The sequence below is a fragment of the Bombina bombina genome, chromosome 2, assembly GCF_027579735.1.
Source record: "Bombina bombina isolate aBomBom1 chromosome 2, aBomBom1.pri, whole genome shotgun sequence".
NCBI classification, from domain to species: domain Eukaryota; kingdom Metazoa; phylum Chordata; class Amphibia; order Anura; family Bombinatoridae; genus Bombina; species Bombina bombina.
In genome coordinates this window covers 1,217,631,473-1,217,647,518 of record NC_069500.1, presented here as the reverse complement: position 1 = coordinate 1,217,647,518, position 16,046 = coordinate 1,217,631,473, and the positions used below count along the sequence as shown (strand labels likewise).

The 16,046-nt window shown below is 39.0% G+C and overlaps 1 protein-coding gene across 2 annotated transcripts in view; it reads left to right on the top strand.

The window, feature by feature from the left end:
- SRD5A3 (steroid 5 alpha-reductase 3) overlaps positions 1-15,069 on the top strand; it is a 43,772-nt gene extending 28,703 nt beyond the window's left edge. Inside the window, exons 3-5 of one of the 2 annotated variants that reach the window (XM_053703960.1) lie at positions 1,281-1,469; positions 10,552-10,680; positions 14,790-15,069. In XM_053703960.1, the coding sequence (XP_053559935.1) occupies positions 1,281-1,469; positions 10,552-10,680; positions 14,790-15,049 (578 nt within the window). In that variant the 3' untranslated portion in view covers positions 15,050-15,069. The remainder of the gene's footprint in view (positions 1-1,280; positions 1,470-10,551; positions 10,681-14,789) is intronic. The other variant, XM_053703961.1, reaches the window with a different exon arrangement.
- Positions 15,070-16,046: the final 977 nt, after the last annotated feature.

Genomic DNA, 16,046 nt, shown 5'->3' with positions numbered 1-16,046 from the left:
AGAAAATGAAACATGAAAAATGACCACTAGGTGGTGATATTGTGTAATAGGATGTTAAGGAATGCTTACTTCTTTGTGAAAGTATAAAAGACAGCATTGTATGTTTACTTGCAGACATCACTGTTTCTTTTTTGTACTTTGGACCATGCAAGAAAAATAAAGGTCACTTTTTAAATGTATCCAAGGCTGGAGTTGCTTCTTTCTCTGATTATTCCTGTGGAGGTGGCTGACCCTGAACTTTCTGCCTGGAGGTTGAACAAAAATAGTGCCCTATACCTTAAAATTTATAAGTAATGACAACATCGGTGTTTAATTAGAATAAATGGTGTTGCCTTTATTTTACAACTATATTTCTTAATAATTACTTTTTAGTAATATATTTAGATCAGTACTCAACAAATCAGGTGGGGCATATATTACCACCACACTTATTTATTTTATATATTGGTAAATGTATTAGTTTGAGCTTTTTAGACTAAGCTGGCACTAAAGCAGATATTAATGTGGAGGTTCAAAGGGACAAAATGCAATAATTAAAGGGACATTCCAGCCAAAATTCGAATCCACGTGGATGCATTTCAGTTTTGTAAAGAAGCATTTTTGTAATGTACATGTATTAGCAAAAGTGCTTCTAATAAAAGCTATAGCTTTTTCAAATGTGTATTTAAGTATGCACCGTGCACCAACATTTTAAACACAGCACTTGCTCAGAGAGCCTGAGGTGCTTGTACTGTCTGGTGCTGACTCAATTTGTTAATTGCTGACATGATATAAGCCCCACTGGCGGTCTGGGCAGCTGCAGTATTTAAAATGCTGGTGCACTGAGAATATCTAGCTATGCTTCACATGCGCGTGCAGAGAAAAATGTTAACACTAAAACATTGATAACTTTTACTAGAAGCATTTTTGCCAATACATGTATAATGCAGATGTGTTTCTATTCAAAGATGTAATTCATCTCTGTGCATTTAAATTTTGACCGGAATGTCCCTTTAAACTTTCATGGTTCACATAGACAAATGTCATATTACAAGACTTTTCGGTTTACTTTGCTTATCAAATACATAGGTAGGAGCAGCAATGCACTACTGGGAGCTACTTGGTGAGCACATATATGCCTCTTGTCTTTGGCTCACACGATGTCCAGCTAGCTCACAGTAGTGCCTTGTTGTACATATATGCAAGCAACAATGCAATAATAAAATGCTTTAACACATTAAAGCATTTTGTACTTGTATATTCCTTTTATTTTTTGGTAAAAATCATCTTTTCTTCTTTAGGGGGAGAGCTTTCAGTAGTCTTAGCCCTTACCCTTGTGTGGCTTCTCAGTGTAAGACGGTTGATGGAATGTGTCTTTGTTAGCGTCTTTTCAGATGGCGTCATGCACCTTGTGCAGTATTGCTTCGGCCTGGGATATTACCTGCTGATTGGAGTAACTATAATCAGCCAGTGTTCGTTGAGTAATACGGGTATGGCTTTTTTTTTTCTCCTTTATGTATAGTTAATACGTATACTGGTGTACAGCCACTATCCAAGTCATGTATATGAAATGTAAATGGTTCCACTCTAAGCAACACATCTATAATATTAATGATAGGCACTTTTTAATATTAAGGGCAGGCACTTTTTTTTTGTTTTGTTAAATGTGACTTAAAGGGACATGAAACTTCAATTTTTTTCTTTCTGATTCAGACAGAGCATGTGGTTTTAAACAACTTTCCAATTTACTTCTATTATCAAATTTGCTTTGCTCTTTTGCTATCCTTTGTTGAAGCAGCAGCATTGCACTTCTAGGAGCTTAACATATCTACTGAACCAATGACAAGAAACATTTGTGTGCAGCCACCAATCAGCAGCTATTTCCCAGTAGTGCATTGCTTCTCCTGAACCTACCTAGATAAACTTTTCAACTAAGGATACCAAGAGAATGAAGCAGATTAAATAATAGAAGTAAATTGAGAATTTGTTTAAAATGACATGCTGTATCTGAATAACAAAAGAATAAATGTAAGTTTCATGTCAATTTAAAAAAAGATCTGTCCTTCCAGAATGCGTCCAGCATACCATGCATCTTAGCTCAGTCTAGTGTGATCTCCCCTCTTGTGACACAGAGTTCATAAGACCTTACATGACTCTGATAACAACATTCTTAAATAGACCAATTCATTTCAATAATATACATTATTTTGGCAACTAAGAGCTGTATTTCAAAAGGTTAGCATAAGCGTTTGTTAGTACATTTAGCCACCAATCCGCAAACGCTACTCAGGTGCGTGCACGGGTAGGGAGCGGGTGTGAACCGATACACTGCAGAAAAAGATTTTACAAAAATAAAAATTATCTAAGGGATCTGTGGGGGGGGGGCAAGCTACACTACAGAAAAAATATAAAAAAATATATATTTTATTGTAAACTGGGTACTGGCAGACAGCTGCCAGTACCCAAGATGGCTACTAATAAGTTAGAGTGGGAGGGTTAGAGAGCTGTTTGAGGGGGGATCAGGGAGGTTGGGGGCTAAGGGGGGAACCTACAGAGCAGCATATGTAAATATGCTTATTTTAAAAAAAAATCAAAGATAGCTTTTATTTTAGTACTGGCAGACTTTCTGCCAGTACTTAACATGGCGGGGACAATTGTGGGGGAGGGAAGAGAGCTGTTTGGGAGGGATCAGGGGTGTAATGTGTCAGGTGGGAGGCTGATCTCTACACTAAAGCTAAAATTAACCCTGCAAGCTCCCTACATGCTACCTAATTAACCCCTTCACTGCTAGCCATAATGCACGTGTGATGCTTTTTGGTAATTAGAAGGTTGCTAAATGTCGCTGCGCAATGCCAAAGCCATATATATCTGCTATTTCTGAACAAAGGGGATCCCAGAGAAGCATTTACAACCATTTGTGCCATAATTGCACAAGCTGTTTGTAAATGATTTCAGTGAGAAACCTAAAGTTTGTGAAAAATTTATTTTTATTTGATCGCATTTGGCGGTGAAATGGTGGCATGAAATATACCAAAATGGACCTAGATCAATACTTTGGGTTGTCTACTTCACTACACTAAAGCTAAAATTAACCCTACAAGCTCTCTAACCCCTGCACTGCTGGGCATAATACGCATGTGGTGCGCAGCGGCATTTAGCAGCCTTCTAATTACCAAAAAGCAACGCCAAAGCCATATATGTCTGCTATTTCTGAATAATTGCACAAGCTGTTTGTAAATGATTTCAGTGAGAAACCTAAAATTGTGAAAAATTTAACTTTTTTTTTTTTATTATTTGATCGCATTTGGCGGTGAAATGGTGGCATGAAATATACCAAAATGGGCCTAGATCAATACTTGGGGTTGTCTACTACACTAAAGCTAAAATTAACCCTACAAGCTCCCTAATTAACCCCTTCACTGCTGGGCATAATACACGTGGGGTGCACAGTGGCATTTAGCGGCCTTCTAATTACCAAAAAGCAACTCCAAAGCCATATATGTCTGCTATTTCTGAACAAAGGGGATCCCAGAGAAGCATTTACAACCATTTGTGCCATAATTGCACAAGCTGTTTGTAAATAATTTCAGTGAGAAACCTAAAGTTTGTGAAAAAGTGAACAATTTATTTTTATTTGATCGCATTTGGCGGTGAAATGGTGGCATGAAATATACCAAAATGGGCCTAGATCAATACTTTAGGTTGTCTTCTAAAAAAAATATATACATGTCAAGGGATATTTAGGGATTCCTGAAAGATATCAGTGTCCCAATGTAACTAGCGCTAATTTTGAAAAAAAAGTGGTTTGGAAATAGCAAAGTGCTACTTGTATTTATTGCCCTATAACTTGCAAAGAACATGTAAACATTGGGTATTTCTAAACTCAGGACAAAATTTGGAAACTATTTAGTATGGGTGTTTTTTGGTGGTTGTAGATGTGTAACAGATTTTGGGGGTCAAAGTTATAAAAAGTGTGTTTTGTTTTTTTTTTCGTTTTTTTCCTCATATTTTATCATATTTTTTTTTTATAGTAAATTAAAAGATATGATGAAAATAATGGTATCTTTAGAAAGTCCATTTAATGGCGAGAAAAACGGTATATAATGTGTGGGTACAGTAAATGAGTAAGAGGAAAATTACAGCTAAACACACAAACACAGCAAAAATGTAAAAATAGCCTTGGTCCCAAACAGACAGAAAATGGAAAAGTGCTGTGGTCATTAAGGGGTTAAATTGACATCAGACACTAAATACATTTTATAAGCATTATATTAAGGTTTTTCCCCGCCTCCCTCTAGTTATTCTGCCATGTTGAAATCTAGCTTCACTGCATTTGAGCGCTGATGTGTTTGCACATGTGTAGCAACTCTCCCTCAGATAGCTGAAGGTAACTTGAGTTCCAATATGGCGGCACCCATGATTAGAAGGAGGTGCATGAAATGTTCTTAGTGTTTAGTGTCTCTATAAAGCATCAACGGATATAAATACTGAGCTAATACATTGCATTAGGATACTTTAAAGCAGATTTTTTATATTACAGTTCATTGTTTAGATACATTTGAAGAATAGAAAGGATGATGATCAAAATGAATATAATCTAGTGATATTTATGAGTTCTTTTCTTCTGTTAAGTGTGATCAGTCCACGGGTCATCATTACTTCTGGGATATTAACTGCTCCCCTACAGGAAGTGCAAGAGGATTCACCCAGCAGAGCTGCATATAGCTCCTCCCCTCTACGTCACTCCCAGTCATTCTCTTGCACCCAGCAACTAGATAGGTCGTGTGAGAGGACTATGGTGATTATACTTAGTTTTATATCTTCAATCAAAAGTTTGTTATTTTAAAATAGCACCGGAGTGTGTTATTACCTCTCTGGCAGAGTTTGAGGAAGAATCTACCAGAGTTTTGCTATGATTTTAGCCGGAGTAGTTAAGATCATATTGCTGTTCTCGGCCATCTGAGGAGTGAGGTAAACTTCAGATCAGGGGACAGCGGGCAGATGAATCTGCATAGAGGTATGTAGCAGTTTTTATTTTCTGACAATGGAATTGATGAGAAAATCCTGCCATACCGATATAATGTCATGTATGTATACTTTACACTTCAGTATTCTGGGAGAATGGTACTTCACTAGAATTACACTGTAAGAAAGACATAAAGCTGTTTAATAACTAGAGATTATGTTTAACGTTTTTGCTGGAATGTAAAATCGTTTTCATTTGCTGAGGTACTGAGTGAATAAATGTTTGGGCACCATTTTTCCACTTGGCAGTTGCTTAAATCTGTTTTTTCTGTCAGTTTCTGTTCTCCCTCACTGCTGTGTGTGTGGGGGAGGGGCGCTTTTACTATGCATCAAATATTTCAGTCAGCAACTCATTGTATTCCCTGCATGATCTGGTTCATCTCTACAGAGCTCAGGGGTCTTCAAAACTTATTTTGAGGGAGGTAATTTCTCTCAGCAGAGCTGTGAGAATTATAGTTTGACTGAAATAAAAACTTTTATTCTGTAATTTGTTTCCTGCTTTCAGAAATTGTTATCTTTGCTAATGGGATTAAACCTTTGCTAAAGTTGTGTTGTTTACAAGGATTGAGGCTATAACTGTTTCAATTTATTAATTTTTAACTGTCATAGATCTTCTGTGCTTCTTAAAGGCACAGTACGTTTTAATATTATTCTATTTGAATTGTATTTCCAAGTTGCAAGTTTATTTGCTAGTGTGTTAAACATGTCTGATTCAGAAGATGATACCTGTGTCATTTGTTGCAATGCCAAAGTGGAGCCCAATAGAAATTTATGTACTAACTGTATTGATGCTACTTTAAATAAAAATCAATGTGTACAAATTGAACAAATTTCACCAAACAACGAGGGGAGAGTTATGCCGACTAACTCGCCTCACGTGTCAGTACCTACATCTCCCGCTCAGAGGGAGGTGCGTGATATTGTAGCGCCGAGTACAGCTGGGCGGCCATTACAAATCACATTACAGGATATGGCTACTGTTATGACTGAAGTTTTGGCTAAATTACCAGAACTAAAAGGTAAGCGTGATCACTCTGGGGTGAGAACAGAGTGCGCTGATAATATTAGGGCCATGTCAGACACTGCGTCACAGGTGGCAGAACATGAGGACGGAGAACTTCATTCTGTGGGTGACGGTTCTGATCCAAACAGACTGGATTCAGATATTTCAAATTTTAAATTTAAACTGGAAAACCTCCGTGTATTACTAGGGGAGGTGTTAGCGGCTCTGAATGATTGTAACACAGTTGCAATACCAGAGAAAATGTGTAGGTTGGATAAATATTTTGCGGTACCGACGAGTACTGAGGTTTTTCCTATACCTAAGAGACTTACTGAAATTGTTACTAAGGAGTGGGATAGACCCGGTGTGCCGTTCTCACCCCCTCCGATATTTAGAAAAATGTTTCCAATAGACGCCACCACAAGGGACTTATGGCAAACGGTCCCTAAGGTGGAGGGAGCAGTTTCTACTTTAGCTAAGCGTACCACTATCCCGGTGGAGGATAGCTGTGCTTTTTCAGAACCAATGGATAAAAAGTTAGAGGGTTACCTTAAGAAAATGTTTGTTCAACAAGGTTTTATATTGCAACCCCTTGCATGCATTGCGCCGATCACGGCTGCAGCGGCATTCTGGATTGAGTCTCTGGAAGAGAACATTGGTTCAGCTACTCTGGACGACATTACGGACAGGCTTAGAGTCCTTAAACTAGCTAATTCATTCATTTCGGAGGCCGTAGTACATCTTACTAAACTTACGGCGAAGAATTCAGGATTCGCCATTCAGGCACGCAGGGCGCTGTGGCTAAAATCCTGGTCAGCTGATGTTACTTCTAAGTCTAAATTGCTTAATATACCTTTCAAAGGGCAGACCTTATTCGGGCCCGGGTTGAAAGAGATTATCGCTGACATTACAGGAGGTAAAGGCCATGCCCTGCCTCAGGACAAAGCCAAAGCCAAGACTAGACAGTCTAGTTTTCGTTCCTTTCGTAATTTCAAAGCAGGAGCAGCATCAACTTCCTCTGCACCAAAACAGGAAGGAGCTGTTGCTCGCTACAGACAAGGCTGGAAACCTAACCAGTCCTGGAACAAGGGCAAGCAGACTAGGAAACCTGCTGCTGCCCCCAAAACAGCATGAATTGAGGGCCCCCGATCCGGGATCGGATCTAGTGGGGGGCAGACTTTCTCTCTTCGCCCAGGCTTGGGCAAGAGATGTTCAGGATCCCTGGGCGCTAGAGATAATATCTCAGGGATACCTTCTGGACTTCAAATACTCTCCTCCAAGAGAGAGATTTCATCTGTCAAGATTGTCAACAATCCAGACAAAGAAAGAGGCTTTTCTACGCTGCGTACAAGAGCTCTTGTTAATGGGAGTAATCCATCCAGTTCCACGATCGGAACAGGGACAGGGGTTTTACTCAAATCTGTTTGTGGTTCCCAAAAAAGAGGGAACTTTCAGACCAATCCTGGACTTAAAGATCCTAAACAAATTCCTAAGAGTTCCATCGTTCAAGATGGAGACTATTCGGACAATTTTACCTATGATCCAAGAGGGTCAGTACATGACCACTGTAGATTTAAAAGATGCTTACCTGCACATACCGATTCACAAAGATCATTACCGGTACCTAAGGTTTGCCTTCCTAGACAGGCATTACCAGTTTGTGGCTCTTCCATTCGGATTGGGTACAGCGCCAAGAATCTTCACAAAGGTTCTGGGTGCTCTTCTGGCGGTACTAAGACCGCGGGGAATCTCGGTAGCTCCATACCTAGACGACATTCTGATACAAGCTTCAAGCTTTCAAACTGCCAAATCTCATACAGAGTTAGTGCTGGCATTTCTAAGGTCACATGGATGGAAGGTGAACGAAAAGAAAAGTTCACTCGTTCCACTCACAAGAGTTCCCTTCCTGGGGACTCTTATAGATTCTGTAGAAATGAAGATTTACCTGACAGAGGACAGGCTATCAAGACTTCAAAGTGCTTGCCGCACTCTTCATTCCATTCAACACCCGTCAGTGGCTCAATGTATGGAGGTAATCGGCTTAATGGTAGCGGCAATGGACATAGTACCCTTTGCACGCTTACACCTCAGACCACTGCAACTGTGCATGCTAGGTCAGTGGAATGGGGATTACTCAGACTTATCCCCTTCTCTGAATCTGGATCAAGAGACCAGAAATTCTCTTCTATGGTGGCTTTCTCGGCCACACCTGTCCAGGGGGATGCCATTCAGCAGACCAGACTGGACAATTGTAACAACAGACGCCAGCCTTCTAGGTTGGGGTGCCGTCTGGAATTCCCTGAAGGCTCAGGGACTATGGAGTCAGGAGGAGAGTCTCCTGCCAATAAACATTCTGGAATTGAGAGCAGTTCTCAATGCCCTCCTGGCTTGGCCCCAGTTGACAACTCGGAGGTTCATCAGGTTTCAGTCGGACAACATCACGACTGTAGCTTACATCAACCATCAGGGAGGGACAAGAAGCTCCCTAGCTATGATGGAAGTATCAAAGATAATTCGCTGGGCAGAGTCTCACTCTTGCCACCTGTCAGCAATCCACATCCCGGGAGTGGAGAACTGGGAGGCGGATTTCTTAAGTCGTCAGACTTTTCATCCGGGGGAGTGGGAACTTCATCCGGAGGTCTTTGCCCAAATACTTCGAGGTTGGGGCAAACCAGAGATAGATCTCATGGCGTCTCGACAGAACGCCAAGCTTCCTCGTTACGGGTCCAGATCCAGGGATCCAGGAGCAGTCCTGATAGATGCTCTGACAGCACCTTGGGACTTCAGGATGGCTTACGTGTTTCCACCCTTCCCGTTGCTTCCTCGATTGATAGCCAGAATCAAACAAGAGAGAGCATCAGTGATTCTAATAGCACCTGCGTGGCCACGCAGGACTTGGTATGCAGACCTGGTGGACATGTCATCCTGTCCGCCTTGGTCTCTACCTCTGAAACAGGACCTTCTGATACAGGGTCCCTTCAAACATCAAAATCTAACTTCTCTGAAGCTGACTGCTTGGAAATTGAACGCTTAATTTTATCAAGACGTGGGTTTTCTGAGTCAGTTATTAGTACCTTAATACAGACTAGGAAACCTGTTACCAGAAAGATTTACCATAAGATATGGCGTAAATACCTACATTGGTGTGAATCCAAAGGTTACTCTTGGAGTAAGGTTAGGATTCCTAGGATATTGTCTTTTCTACAAGAAGGTTTAGAAAAGGGTTTTTCTGCTAGTTCATTAAAGGGACAGATCTCAGCTCTGTCCATTCTGTTACACAAACGTCTGTCAGAAGTTCCTGACGTCCAGGCTTTTTGTCAGGCTTTGGCCAGGATTAAGCCTGTGTTTAAAACTGTTGCTCCACCATGGAGTTTAAACCTTGTTCTTAATGTTTTACAGGGCGTTCCGTTTGAACCCCTTCATTCCATTGATATAAAGTTGTTATCTTGGAAAGTTCTATTTTTAATGGCTATTTCCTCGGCTCGAAGAGTCTCTGAATTATCAGCCTTACATTGTGATTCTCCTTATTTGATTTTTCATTCGGATAAGGTAGTCCTGCGTACTAAACCTGGGTTCTTACCTAAGGTAGTTACTAACAGGAATATCAATCAAGAGATTGTTGTTCCTTCTTTATGCCCAAATCCTTCTTCAAAGAAGGAACGTCTACTGCACAACCTGGATGTAGTCCGGGCTCTAAAATTTTACTTGCAGGCAACTAAGGAATTCCGACAAACGTCTTCTCTGTTTGTCATTTACTCTGGGCAGAGGAGAGGTCAAAAAGCTTCCGCTACCTCTCTTTCTTTTTGGCTTCGTAGCATAATTCGTTTAGCTTATGAGACTGCTGGACAGCAGCCCCCTGAAAGAATTACAGCTCATTCTACTAGAGCTGTGGCTTCCACTTGGGCCTTCAAGAATGAGGCCTCTGTTGAACAGATTTGCAAGGCTGCAACTTGGTCTTCGCTTCATACTTTTTCCAAATTTTACAAATTTGACACCTTTGCTTCATCTGAGGCTATTTTTGGGAGAAAGGTTCTTCAGGCAGTGGTTCCTTCTGTATAAAGAGTCTGCCTATCCCTCCCGTCATCCGTGTACTTTTGCTTTGGTATTGGTATCCCAGAAGTAATGATGACCCGTGGACTGATCACACTTAACAGAAGAAAACATAATTTATGCTTACCTGATAAATTCCTTTCTTCTGTAGTGTGATCAGTCCACGGCCCGCCCTGTTTTTAAGGCAGGTAAATATTTTTTAATTTATACTCCAGTCACCACTTCACCCTTGGCTTTTCCTTTCTCGTTGGTCCTTGGTCGAATGACTGGGAGTGACGTAGAGGGGAGGAGCTATATGCAGCTCTGCTGGGTGAATCCTCTTGCACTTCCTGTAGGGGAGCAGTTAATATCCCAGAAGTAATGATGACCCGTGGACTGATCACACTACAGAAGAAAGGAATTTATCAGGTAAGCATAAATTATGTTTTTGTTGTCACATATGGAACCTGACTCTGTGTGTGTGTGTGTTGTTTTCCATTGCTTTATTTGGTCAGTACCAGCTGAAGATCTCCTAATGCAGGCAGACTGGTACCACGTTCTTGGAGTAATGCTGTACATTTGGGCTTCTGCTCTTCAACACAGGTGTCATGTGATGCTTGCTAACCTAAGAAAAAGCAAAATGGGTGAGATTATTTTATATATAAGGATGGATTTTAAAAAAAAAAGCATATATATTCATACCAAGCATACTATATGTGAAACTAATATAACATTAAGATAGTGTTAGAGCAATTGTCTTCATTTGACACACAAGTATGTGAAAATGATAGAGTAGACCACAATAAAAAAAAAATATGTTGAAGACCTCAGTTTTGAAAATGCTCTTAAAGGGACATTATATACTACTTTTTTTTTTTTCTTTGCATAAATGTTTTGTAGATCTATTTATATAGCCCATAAAGTTTTTTTGTATTTTTTTTTTAATCAATAGTTTTGCTTATTTTTAAATAACATTGCTTTGATTTTCAGACTCCTAACCAAGCCCCAAAGTTTTAGGAGAATACCGACGTATACCTACTCCAGCTTGCTTTTGTTTTTGTAAAGGGTCTTTTCATATGCAAAGAAAGGGGTAGTGTCTGATATTTCCCACTTGCAGTGGGTGTTCCAGTAACTTTTTAAACAGAGTTAAACTGGAAGCTTCTAAGTAAATTTTTAATCAGTTTTATACTGGATTTTTATATCGGTATCTGTGCATATTATTCTTTATAGTAGCGTCTTTTACATTCAGTTATATTAAAACTGGTGTATACGGTCCTTTTAAAGGTATGTAGAATCAAGATTAAATGCTGCAACACTATGTGTTTAACTACATATTTAATCCCTTTGCGGGAGTTAAAGTGCTTCTCAGGAGCTGCAGAGTACTTCTGGTCCAGAGTGGAAACTGCTGCTATTCCAATCAGCAGCACTAGCTGCATGGCCAAGCTGTGCGACTATTGCTGCTGATTGGATCAGGGGCAGTTTCCACTCTGGACTAACAGTTCTCTGTTGCTCCTGAGCAGTACTTTAACTATGTGTTTAACCAATTTGCACGGGTTAAACACGTAGGGGCCAATTTATTAAAGTGCGAGCAGCCATGATATGATGTAGAATATCATGTCCGCCGCACAACGATAAATGTCGCTGTCGGCATTTATCATTGCACAAGCAGTTCTTGTGCAATGCCGCCCCCTGTAGATTCGCGGCCAATTGGCTGCTAGCAGGAGGTGTCAATCAGCCCAATCGTAGGATCGGGTTTATTGATGTCCGCAGCCTCAGAGCAGGTCGGACAAGTTATGGAGCAGCGGTATTTAGACCGCTGCTTCATAATTGCTGTTTCCGGTAAGCCTGTAGGCTCGCGCAGCAACAGGGGCATCAAGCTCCATTCAGAGCTTGATAATTCGGCCCCATAGAGTTGCTGCATCACTAGTGATACAATTACTTGCTATAACAAATTTAGAGCATGGCCCTTTAATTCAAAAAGATCAAATGTTTAATAATAACTTTCCAATTTACTTCTGTTTCAAATGTATTTTTGTCTTGATATTTTGTTGTAACGTAGCTCGTTTCCATGACATTATATCTGTAGTTGCAAAATCAGTAGTGGAAAACACACCCGGAATGTAGGATTTGTATTAACCATGAGCGACTCTTCTGTGCATTTCCTAAACACTTTAATTCATAAAAAAAAAATAATCCTCTCCCCATTATATTTAGGACATTGCCCAAAAGTCAGTTCACTTGGGTAAAAGAGTGGCAGATCCCCAAAAATGTGAGCAAAGGTTAAAAGAGATGGCAGGAAGATTTAAGACAAGGGGTTATCCTGAGGATTTGATTAATATACCAATGAATACAGTTAAACACAATTTAGATGTTAGAAGAACAAAAAAGGAGAAAAGACAGATGAAGAGATTGATCTTAGTTATGAGATATAACAGTAATAAAATGATGCGGATATTAAAGCAATGCTACCCCTGTGTAGGTGCATTTGTTGTTTACCCTATGCCGGCTTATAAAAGGAACATGAATTTAAAAGATTCATTAATTCTGATATTGGGATTAACAAATACACCGTACATTGATATATTGGTGCACCAAGAACGGGGTGTTTTTCTTGTTTAGGATGTTGTAATTGTAACCCAACAGTAAATGGGGATTTTTTTTTATCACCTTTCAAATGGACATATTTTAAAATCAAATAATATTTAAAGGGACAGTATACACCAATTTTCCTATAACTGCATGTAATAGACACTACTATAAAGAAGAATTGCACAGTTACTGATCTTAAAATAAAGTATAAAACATTTTAAAAACTTACTTAGAAGTTCCCACTGTTGATGAGGTTAGACTGGGACACCCAGTGAAAGGGGCTGAGAAAACATGAAGAGTAGACACACCTCCTCTTAAACCCCCCCCCTCCCCTTTCCTGCAAATGAAAAGACAGATTTTACAAACAGGAGCCACAGGAAACTGTAGACTTAAGTATAGATCTTGGTTAGTCTGAAAATCAGCACAATATTACTTAAAAATAAGCAAAACTATTCATTTTTACAAAAACACTCCCAGTTGGGGAAAGAATTATTGAACATAACGTCAAAAAATAGGGATGTCTTTATCTTACTTGGACCCTGGGATAAAGAAGAGCATGCATGTGTCTTTAGTATATAGCAGCAGTATAGCAAGCATTGCTGCCATATAGTGCTTAAGACAGATACACACGTCTGAGCATACTTCAATATGCTCTCATGCAGAGGAGCTACATTTATCAAAAGATATCATTTGGAAACTTTTTTTTATTAAATTGCTTGCTGTGTCTGAATCATAAATTATGTCCCTTTATAGGGATAGTCTAGTAAAAATTAAATTTACATGATTCAGATAGAGCATGCAATTTTAAACAACTTTCTAATCTACTCCTTTTATCAATTTTTCTTTGTTCTTTTGGTATCTTTATTTGAAAATGATAGACTATAAGCTTATGAGCCAGCCCATTTTTGGTTCAGCACCTGGGTAGCGCTTGCTGATTGGTGGCTACATTTATACATCAATCGGCAAGCTCCACCCAGGTGCTGAACAAAAATGGGCTGGCTTCTAAGCATACATTCAAATAAAGATAGCAAGAGAACGAAGAAAATTTGATAATGGTAGTAAATTAGAAAGTTCCTTAAAATTTCATGCTCTATCTGAATCATGAAAGTTTAATTTTGACTTGACTATACCTTTAAAGGGACGTGAAACCCATGATTCAGATAGAGAATAATTTTTAAAAAAAAATTCCAATGTATTTCTATTATTAAATTTGCTTTGTTCTTTTGTTATTCTTTGTTGAAGAGATATCTAGATCGGTAGCATGCACATGTCTGGAGCACTACATGGCAGGAAATAGTGCTGCCATCTAGTGCTCTTGCTAATGTATAACATTGTTGCAGAACTGCTGCCATACAGTACTGCAGATATGTGCACACTCCTGAACTTACTTTCCTGCAAAGGATAACAAGAAAACGAAGAAAATGTGATAATCAAAGTAAATTGGAAAGTTGTTAAAAATAGTCTGAATCATGAAAGAAAAATGTTGGGTTCTATGTCCCTTTAAGTTATAAATTGCCTGGACACATTTTTACTGTGGGATATTAATATTTTTATCATGAATTATGTCCTAAGTTACCGGTCTCTGATATATGTAAGAACCTTTAACGGATTCCAGAGTTAATTGATTTTAAATTAGGTTTTCTTTTATCAATCTTGTCAATATCTGTGTTCAACAACTCTCATGCTATGAAAATCTTATTTCTCCATTTATTTTCAAATGCTTAATGTTCTATGTCAGCCATAGATGTACACAGACAGGTCTCTATTGTAAAATCTGTTCCCATTGCGCACTCTGCTCTTTTCTTTTATTCCAGTTGATGATCGTTGTTACCCAGGAACATATCATTATCCGTACCCAGTTGTGCTCTGTAATCCTCTATCAGGCAAATACTGTGCTGGGGCCATTCTATAGCTTTCTTCTTCCTCTGCCCACCAGCTGACCTGTCGGATTAGCCTTGTCTCTCCCATGCATGCTGCTTCCCTGTCTCCCACACGCTCTGTTCTTTTCACTTTCCACTAATCATATATTGCACTAAACACATTCAAGTATATTGTGTTAACGTAAAAAAAAGTGTGCACTCTAAGTTTCCTGTAAGATTTAGTTCAATGACTGATTTACCTTTTTTGAGATTGTGAAATGACTTTTTGTCCTTTTGTATTCCAGGTACAGTTATAACCATGAACTATGCAGTACCTAGTGGAGACTGGTTTGACAAAGTATCCTGCCCGCATTATTTTGCAGAACTTCTGATCTATATATCTATAGCAATAGTACTTGGAATATGGAGCACTACATGGTGGCTAGTGGTGATCTATGTTTTATTTAGCCAGGCATTGGCAGCAGCTTTGTGTCATGAGTTTTATCATGAAAAGTTTGACTCTTACCCTGTACAGAGAAAAGCATTTATACCATTTGTATTTTAATTAAAAATATTTATAATCTCCATTGTAGCTGGGGTTTTTTTATTAACCTGTTTCTCATTAGGCTTAAAGGGACATAAAAGTCAAAATAGTTCAGCGAGAGCCCGTATTTAAAAATACTTTTCTGTTATCTTAATTTCTTGGTATCCTTTTGTTGAAATGCATTCCTAGGTATGCAAATAAACAGCAATGCATTAATGAGAATTAGCTGGTTATTGGTGGCTGCCCATATATGCCTCTTGTCATTGGCTCAACAGATGTGTTAGCTAGGTGTCAGCAGTTCAGGACCATAGGTAAGGTTGCTTCACTATTGGACACAATATTATACTTGCCTCATGCCACAGGTTTCTAGTTGTACCCAGAACCCTCTTGTGATATTACAGCTAGGTAGACATCTAGACTGTGATGCCAACTTGTCACTCATATATTGGGCACAAGAACTCTTATTGGAGAGGAAGAATCTGCTTTTATTAAAGAGACGTTGAACCCTCTGAAAAAGTTTCTCTAGAAATTCATTTATAACTGTACATAACTGGCATCAGCAGAGGAGGGTAAGGTAAGATGACAAACCTTAACCTATGAAAACCTAGGTTACAACATTATTGAGCACATTATGCTATGGAGACTTCAATATTTAAGCAACTAATACAATTTTGAATACTGTATCACATTGTATGCATAATATTCTCAGGCCAATCTTTTGTTTTATATCATTATGTCTAACATTTACTTAGTTTAACGTTGTAAAAAAACATACCACTTGCTTTTTCATTAAAAGTTTGAAGTAAATGACAAATAATGCAATTTCTAAGTTGAAATAGCGTATATGTTTTCAGGTAATCCTCCAGCTGGTGTTGGCAAAGAACTGACCATTATGAATTGTTAGCTGATGCTCAGTAATGCCTAAAGGAATCAAAGATTAAAAAAAAGAACATAAATACCCCTTCATGCTGGGTGCGAGGCTGGCCTCCAAATCGACAAGACGTGTGTTACAGCTCCA